This window comes from Thamnophis elegans, chromosome 8 (assembly GCF_009769535.1).
Source record: "Thamnophis elegans isolate rThaEle1 chromosome 8, rThaEle1.pri, whole genome shotgun sequence".
NCBI classification, from domain to species: domain Eukaryota; kingdom Metazoa; phylum Chordata; class Lepidosauria; order Squamata; family Colubridae; genus Thamnophis; species Thamnophis elegans.
In genome coordinates this window covers 80,470,521-80,478,515 of record NC_045548.1, presented here as the reverse complement: position 1 = coordinate 80,478,515, position 7,995 = coordinate 80,470,521, and the positions used below count along the sequence as shown (strand labels likewise).

Here is a 7,995-nt window from a genome sequence, read left to right as displayed (position 1 = left end):
CAAGACCTCCCGTGACGGAGCACGGAGAACTCCTGGAGACAAGCCCTTCCACTGGCAAATTGTTCTGTGTCGCAAGTTTCTCCTTAGTTCTAAGTCCCAGCCTGCCCTCTCCGGCCAATCCCTTGGTGGCACAACAGCCAGGGGGCTGCCAGCCTGCCCAGTTGCAGAGGGCCCGGCGGGCACCCTGGCAAGGACTGGCTCAGTTGCCAGAGGAATTCTGGGTCTTTCCAGCAGCTGAGGCAGACCCCTGCGGGCCCTATGGGGGTAGAAGGCACAGGGCTTCCCTGGGAAATAGGCCTTCTGTAAAGATGGAAGGGAAGAACCTGGAACAACATGGTTGGGAAACGGCAGAGGAGCAAACCATGTTTCTAAGGGTACAGAAGAGACATTATCGGCTATTAAGATTAATATTATGGCTAATAGACGAGGGCAGGATCTTTTCCACCCACTGGCTCCTTTTACCCATTTTAACATGAATGTTAATGTTTTCGCTTTGCCTGGAAGCTTTGGAATACATGGCAGGAAGCAAACCAACAGCTCAGTAATATTAATAACTTAAGAGTGCTAGAAAACAATTGAATAAGCCCATCTATCTAAGAGCCAGTTTGGTCCAGTAGTGAAGGCTAGAAACCAGGAGAGGTTTTGATTCTGGGCGGCCAAGGCTCAATTTCTTGTTTAAAAACCGAATAGAGTCATCGATTGTAAAATCTTTTTTCTCCTGCCCTTTTTGGGTTTAGTAGTTTAGAGCCAATCTTGTTTAATTGGATACACAAGTTCTTTATTTATTTTTATTCACATCTGTAGCTTTAAAGAAAAGGTTTTTTTTAAAAAAGGGGGGGGGGAGCACTTGAAGAGCAGGAGGCCCCGGTGCGTGTCTTGGGTGACACAATCACCCCTGGGGCTGCCTGGACCTCAGCAAGGGAGCCCCCCAGGTGCAGCCACAGGGCCTGAGGCCCACCTTCAAGGAAGAGGGGGGAGGCAGGTCTGTTGTGGGCACTGTCATGCTTTGCCCGCTGTGAACTGCTCCCACCGCACTGCCCCATTGCCCTCCCTAGCTCTGCCCCCGCCCGCCAAGCAGCCCTCCTGTGGGAAACCGGCTCTCCTTCACCAGGGCGGCAAGGGGGAGGCAGGCGGAGGCCTCGCCTTCTGCTCCACCCACCGGCAGGTGATGAGGTATTCGGGGTAGGCCTGGGTGTCGTTGAAGATGACGAAGATGGAGGGCTTCCTCGGGTCGTCCACCGTGCTGTCGTACCGCCGGAGGGCGGCATCTCCTTCCCGCAGGGGTGGCGCTCGCATGCTGGCATTGCCCGCTGTGTAGTCCCCGACCAGCGTCCGGGCCACAAAGATGTATTTGTTGCCATCGGGACTGCGAGGCGAGTACTGATCACGCGCCGAGAGACACGCCTTGACCGCAAAGTAGACGCCGTGGCCGTAGTGAGTGGCTGGAAGTGGGGGAGGGGAGAGGGGTTATTCAGTCACGCACAGAGCAAGGTCAGACGTGGGAAATAGGCAAAAGCATCCAGACAGACGAGAATATGGTGAATAATGCACAGCACATTTACGGACGTTTACAGACAGACAAATCGCTTAACGCCTATTAAGCCTGTGCCCGGCCAGCAGCCGATGTGGCCTCCAAGAGACACCCCCCCCCCCGGAAGCCAAATGTAAAAAAAGGGAGCCTGAGCGCCATCTTGCCCATCCTCTCCCCATCCCGATGATGGGCTGGATACTGACTGGTGTTGGGCACCTCAGTGAGCCTCCTGCCTTAGGCTGGCATTGGCACCCTCGGGTCACAAGGCTGGCAGAGCCACCTATAAGCCTCCTTCTGGCAGCACAGTGCCCGGCAGCCCCTCCCACCACCCACCAATTCAGCTTCTCCAGCTACTGCTAGTCCCCCTCCTGCCCCCCCCCCCAAGGGGACGAATGTGGCTGCTGAAGCCCCCCCCACATCTGGCATGGCTTCTCTGTGGAGGGTGTGTGTATGTGTGTGTGTGCTTCTTGGAAATGGGCACACATCCCCAGGACAGGCCAGACAGCCCGCCTGAGGGGGGGGGGGGGCTTGTTCCCATGGGAATGCCCCCTTAAGGATCACCAAGGAGGGTCCCTTCGCACCAGTCACTCACTGACCGTTCTTGCCACAAAAGCTGCGGTTGAAGCCGTGCTGGCAGATCTCGTGGCTGGACTCCTCCGTTGTGCCGTGGTACAGGATCCGCTCCACCGCCTGGTGCCCGCAGGCCTTCTCCATGGCAGCCTTCTTCAGCTGGTACTGCTGGTAGAGCAGCGGGTGCATCACCTTCTCCAGCTGCCAAGCAGGGAGGCAGACGAGTCAGTCCCACATCCAGCCCGATTCCCTCCCTGCCCCACTGGCCCCACTGGGCTCAGGGCACCAGGGCCGCTTGACCTCAAACCTGGGCTGCTTCCAAGCACCCCCCCCTCTTTCTGATTCAGCACCCCCACCCAGGGGACCCCAGGCACCAACTCTGCTCTGAGCCAGCCCCAAAGGGGGGGGGGAGAGGGCAGTGGAGGAAATCCCTCCCTCTTCCAATTTGGTCCTTGGAGCAAGTGGTGCCAGTGGCAGAACCAGGCTGGCCCAGCTTTTGGGGAGGACTGTCCCAGAGTCCTCTGGGCCAATCCCAGACCCCTGCCCATTGCAAAGGAAGGGGGAGAGCCCTTTGTGAGACCAGGTGGGGGCCTCTCCGCAAGGCCCAGGGGGCTCCAACAGATGAGGGCCGGGGGGGGGGGGGGGGACTGGCTCACATCCCTCCTGCCAGGGGAACCCAGCAGGGCCGACCGCCGGCAGAGAAAGAGGCATCTCCGAAAGGCCAGCGGTCTCGGCTTCTGCTCAGCAGCCCTTCTCAGCTCGGTTCTTCCAGAGAGGGTTTGTGGGGCAAAGCAGGGCACCCGCTGAACACCTGGCAGGGGCAGCTGCGGAGGAGGGATCCTTGGCTGCAGAACTGAGCCCCTCTCCAGGTTTGGCACACGGGAACAACCCAACAGGACAGCAAGGATCCCAACATAGCAGGTAGAGCTCCAATTGACCTCGTCAAGGGCCTTATGCTCCTCAGAGCCCCACAGGTCCCCCCCCCCATGGCACCTTACTGAGACCCCACCACCCAGCCTCTGCTCCACCTCCAAGGCTCCAGGATGGGCCCTGCTGCCTGCAAGGGCTGCCCCTCCGCTGAAGGGGGCGGAGACGACCAGCCACCTTGACAATCCACAGCTTGCCATGAAGCCCGGCCAGCGTGTCGTAGAAGCCCTGGACGATCCTCTGGAAGTCCTCCGAGTGCTCAGCCAGCGGAAGCAGCTTCACTTCGCCCTCAGCTGGGGGGTCTAGCAGGGCTGCAGGAAAGTACAGGCTGTGAAGAAACGGCTGCTGCCCTCCCCACCCCCAGGCCCGGTGGGGGCCCTCTGCATGGCCAGGGAGGCTGCCACAAGAGGAGCACCAGAAGCCCACTGGGCGGGTGGGGCATCTACCTGCAGAAGCCAGTGGCAGCTGGACCTGGGTGCGGCCAATGGGCAGCGTGCGGCCGTTGCCAACGTCGTACTCCTCCATCCGTTCAAAGTCCACGGCAAAAGGCCGCCCGTCGAAGAACACCTCCACGCGCTTGTGGCCGCGGGACCACGCTTGCTCCAGCAGGGCACTGGCCTGGGCCGAATAGGGGGTGGGTAAGCCCTGCTCAGAGGGCTCCCAGCGGACCCAGCAGGCATCCCCACAGCCCACGGCCACTTCCATGTGCAGCAGCCGGGCCAGCAGCAGGGCAAGGTCTCGGGTGGCGGCCACAGGGTAGTCCAAGAAGCCCGACACGGTGGCTACAGGGCCGGCGAGCGTGATGCTCACTGCGTGCTTCCTCTCCAGGTAGGTCAGGTAGTCAAGGCAGAGAGCGGGCAGAGACAAGAGGGCCTCGTTCTGCACCATTTCCTCCCGCATCTGCATGCCCAGGGCACGCTCCAGCTCCTGCACCACGGCCTCTGCATCCTCCTCCACGGAGGTGTAGACCTGAACACGAGTTGCAGCCGCTGCCTCCTGAGAGGCCCTCATGACAGACAGGATGTCGGCACCTGGACTGGACGGCTGCTCCTGCTCGAAGGAGCGCAGAGAGAGCTCAGTGGCACGCGCCAGCTCCTCCTCTTCCTGCCGAGCACTGTCCATGGACTGCTGGATGGCCAGGAGCAGCTGTGCCTCCTCCTCCTCCTCCTCTTCCAATGCCAGGCTTGGGATGGGGCCTGGGACGGGCAAGGGCCCTTCTTCTATTGTGTCGAGGTCAGCCAAGCTGGTCTGCTGCTCGAAGCTAGGGGGGACCTCTGGCAATGGCTCCGCGGCCGTGCCTGCCTCCTCCTCCTCCTCTGCTGCGGGAAGGGCCACCCTGGGAGGCTGGAGGGCAGCCAGCAGGCCCTTGATCTCTTCTGCAACGGGAGGGGGGCTCAGTGAGCAGGGAAGCAGCAACATAAGGTGGGCCTGCACAGAAAGGGGGAACCCTGAAGCTACCCCAAGCTCACCCTAAGCTCCAACCTCAGGCCAGAAGGGGATGGCAGGTGCCCCTTGCTGTCCTTCACCTCCAGGGACAGGCAGCTAGACAGACATTACCCAGCTTAGCTTCGCTTTGCCAGTCGGCCTCCCCGACTGGGCTCTGCAGATGCTCTTTGAGGCCACGCAGGGAATCCCGCCGGTCCACGAGGGCAATTGGCTCCTGTGAGGTCTCCAACTCGTGCTGGGGGAGGGGAGAAGAGGCCCTTCAGAGGCAGCCCCCCCTTTTCAAACTCTTCTCTCGCCTCCAGCTCAGCACTCCAGCCTCCAGCCCCACCGCACATCCCATGCCCCATCCCCTCCTCCAGGGTACTCACCTGGGTCTCTGGGGAGCGCCACTGGAGGTGCTCCAGCCCGAAGGCACAGCAGAAGCCCCTCTCCAGGCCCTGCAGGATGGCCTGGCCACGCTCCTCCAGCAAGAAACGGCTCACGCCAGGCTGATGTAGCACCACAGTTCGAACAGAGATGGCACAGAGCAGACTCTGGAGGAGCTCAGCCGCGGCTCGGCACGCCCAAGAATCACCGCTCAGCTGCACAAAAAGACACCGTGCCAGATTTCTCAGGCTTGACAAAAGGTTGGCAGAAGCAGGGTTTGACCCCCCACCCACCCTTTTGGCCACAGTGCCCAAGGACACGTGGCAGCTGGCACGAGAGGGGACACTAAAGCAGGGCAGAGCTGGCAAGTGCCTGGCACCCTGTGTGTCGAGGGCGGGACATGGAAGGACGCTGCAGCTGCACCCCTTTTACCCGCAAGCCGGTGACCTCGGCTCCCTCCAGGGGCAGCAGTGTGACGTCAGCCAAGCCAGCCAGCAGTTCCTGGCGATGGAGCCGAAGGTAGTGAAGACGTCCAGGCTCCGTGGTCACCAGCACCTCATCCGGCAGGCAGTCCTGCAGGCCACGCTTCAGCTCAGCCACATTCTCCTCCTCCAGGCCAGGCAAGGTGAGGCCCTCCAGGTGCTCCCCGTCATCAGCCAGGCGCACACAGCAGCAGCGCAGCCCCGCCTGCACCCGGGCCCAGTGTGGGGAGGCCAAGGCCAGCAACTGCCGCTCGGACAAGGGCAGGGAGATGGAGCTGAGAAAGGAGTCCAGGAGAGAGGCGGCCAGCTGAGCCACGGGGGGCTTCAGGGCCACCACTACCACCTCCCCTGCAGCGGGAAGGTAGCAGGCGCTCACTCTGCGCTCAGCAAGCCGTTCCGCCAGGTGCTCCTGCACATCTGCCCGTTGCAGGAACTCAAGCATCCAGGTTGAGGAGGGCAGTCGGTTCTGCGTCACCGCATGCAAGGCTGCCTGGATGCGCTCCCGCAGCTGCTGCCGAAGAGCCGGGTCCCCACCCGAGATGCACAGCCCAGCCTCTTCGCAGCGAAGCACGCATTCGGGAGCAAAAGCCCCCAGCTCCTGCAGGACGCCCTGGGACTGCAGCAGCCGCCTGGTAGCTGCCTCTGCCACCGGAAGGGTGGTGGATGGGGCCAGCTCTGCTGCGGCCTCTGGGGCTTCCAGGAAGTCATAGTGAGGGGAGACCTTCAGACGGCCGTCTGGGAGCTGGTGGGGCTGCTTCAGCACCCGATCCACCACTGCGGGAAACAAAGGCATCAGCATCAGAGGAGCCTTTTCAGCAGGAGCCAGGAGAGGCGTCTCGAACAGCCCTCACCTGTGCGGTCCTGAAAGGAGACCACGGCCAACGTGCCTCCCTGGAGAAGCCGCACTGCCTGCACGCGGCCCCCGCCACTCCGCCTGCTCTCAAAGTAGAGGGTCAGCACCTCTGGCTGCAGCTGGATGACTCCGTGGTGACTCCGAACCAGGATGCTGTCTGTCTGCTCCACCCAGTCCAGCACCAGGCTGGCCCCGTCCAGCACGCGGCTTTGCACCCGATCCGCCAGCGCCAAGAACTCTGCCAGGGAAGCCAAGGAACTCAGTCAAGGCAGCCAATGAAGACTTTGCCCCAAGAACTGCCTTCTGTTATGCCCCCCACCCCACCCCAGTCAGAAAAGCAGCCAGGGGGAAGCCAGCTAACCTCCCTCCCTCCTTTGAAAACGGATGACACAACTGGAGGCCAGAGACTGGTTTCCAGGCCCAGTGAAGCCAGGAATCCCTGGCAGACGACGGCTAACTCTGCCCATAGAGCAGGATCCTTCCGGGTGGGCACACGGTCCCAGCCAAAGTCAGCAGCCCTGGTGATGTTCCTCAATGCAGGACTGGCACATTGGGAAGGCGGTGCTTTCTCTGCCCTTTGGGTATCTGTCCCTCCTGGTGTTGGGAGAGGGCAGAATAAGGGGCAGGTGCCGAGAAGAGGTTCGAGGCCCCCCGGTGGCAACCAAGCTTGGAGGGCAGGAAGGCCCCTCAGGGGCCCCTCTGGGAGGGAGCCCAAGGAAGCTCAGCCGGCTGTGCTTGGAAGGGGAGACCTCCGGCAAGTACCTGGGTGGTTGAGCGCTGCCTGCAGCTGCACCAGCGCCTGGTCCCCGGCAGGGCTGCGGTGGAGGGAGTAAGCGTCCCTCTCGCAATCCAGCATGTGCTCCACGTACAGCTCCACCAGCTCCAGGCTGCTTTGGGGGTTCAGGCCCCGGAGGACCACCTTCCCATAATCCCGAGGAGCAGCGGGCTGGACCACCAGCTGCACCCCTTGCAGGGCGTGGTCAGTTCTGGAGAGGACCCTCTGGGCATCTGCGAGGGAGGAGATCGGCGGGTGACCTCCAGAAGGAAGGTCCTCACCCCAGACCCCCACCCTCCCCACCAGGGCTTCAAACTCCTCAGAAGCCAAGTCCCAGAAAGGCCCAGCCAGCCGTTTGGGGGGACCTGCCAGGGACAAAGCTGCAGCACTAAAGACCGCAGCCCCATAGCCACCCGAGTCCCCATGGACTATGCTTCCCATCATCCCAGCCCCCTCAGTCATGGAACCCATGGAATTTGTAGCCCAACCTACTTGCTGCTTTTGTAACTCCCGCTGAGCAAAACTGGCCTCAACGTCCAGCCTCTGTGCCTTAGTACGCAGCACAAGCCCACGTACTACCTGGCTCCAAAAACCTGGACGGCCCAGGAAGGGTGGCCGTGTGGTGGGAAGGCGGTTGCGTTTTGTGAAAGCCACGGTGGAACGGGGGCAAGCCTCGGGGCTGCCGGCCTCCGCCTCCGGCAGAGCCCCAGGGCCGGAAGGCCTTTCTCCCCGCCGGCCTGTCCCCAGCCTCCCTCCAGCCCTGGCCCTCACCTTCGGGGCGCTCAAAAGTTAGAGTGGCGCGGTCGCCCCTCCGCCGCCAGCTCCGCACCGGCCCCCCGCCCGAGCGCCGACGGTTCTCAAAGTAAAACACCAGCAGCTCATCGGCCACATCCGGGGGGACCCCGAGCACCGCCACCGCCGCCGCCGCCGCCATCGGAAAGCCCCGCAAGTCCGCCCAAGAGGAGGAAGGAAGCCCGGGAGGGCGGAGGTACCGAGGCCCGCAGCTGCAGCGCCGCGGGAAACGAAAGCGAAAGGGCCCGCCAGC

At 62.3% G+C, this 7,995-nt stretch overlaps 1 protein-coding gene across 2 annotated transcripts; it reads right to left on the bottom strand.

The window, feature by feature from the left end:
• Positions 1-828: 828 nt before the first annotated feature.
• PARP10 (poly(ADP-ribose) polymerase family member 10) lies at positions 829-7,986 on the bottom strand. Of its 2 annotated transcripts, none has more exons than XM_032223416.1 (10): positions 7,722-7,986; positions 6,938-7,183; positions 6,174-6,413; positions 5,273-6,096; positions 4,843-5,055; positions 4,586-4,709; positions 3,475-4,404; positions 3,206-3,339; positions 2,128-2,302; positions 829-1,442 (listed from the first exon to the last, which is right to left on the bottom strand). In XM_032223416.1, exons 1-10 carry the CDS (start codon positions 7,882-7,884, stop codon positions 1,105-1,107), a joined length of 3,387 nt encoding a protein of 1,128 aa, XP_032079307.1. In that variant the 5' UTR covers positions 7,885-7,986; the 3' UTR covers positions 829-1,104. The 2 variants fall into 2 exon arrangements, with proteins under 2 accessions (XP_032079307.1, XP_032079308.1); XM_032223417.1 differs by having other exon boundaries at positions 1,293-1,442; positions 3,130-3,339.
• Positions 7,987-7,995: the final 9 nt, after the last annotated feature.

Coding starts and splice junctions, on each gene's coding strand:
- PARP10 (XM_032223416.1), bottom strand. CDS start 7,884: ATGGCGGCGGCGGCGGCGGTGGCGGTGCTCGGGGTCCCCCCGGATGTG. Junction 6,414..6,937: donor GGCAGCGCTCAACCACCCAG/GTACTTGCCGGA, acceptor CTTCCCTGGCAG/AGTTCTTGGCGCTGGCGGAT. Junction 5,056..5,272: donor CCGAGGTCACCGGCTTGCGG/GTAAAAGGGGTG, acceptor CTTTTTGTGCAG/CTGAGCGGTGATTCTTGGGC.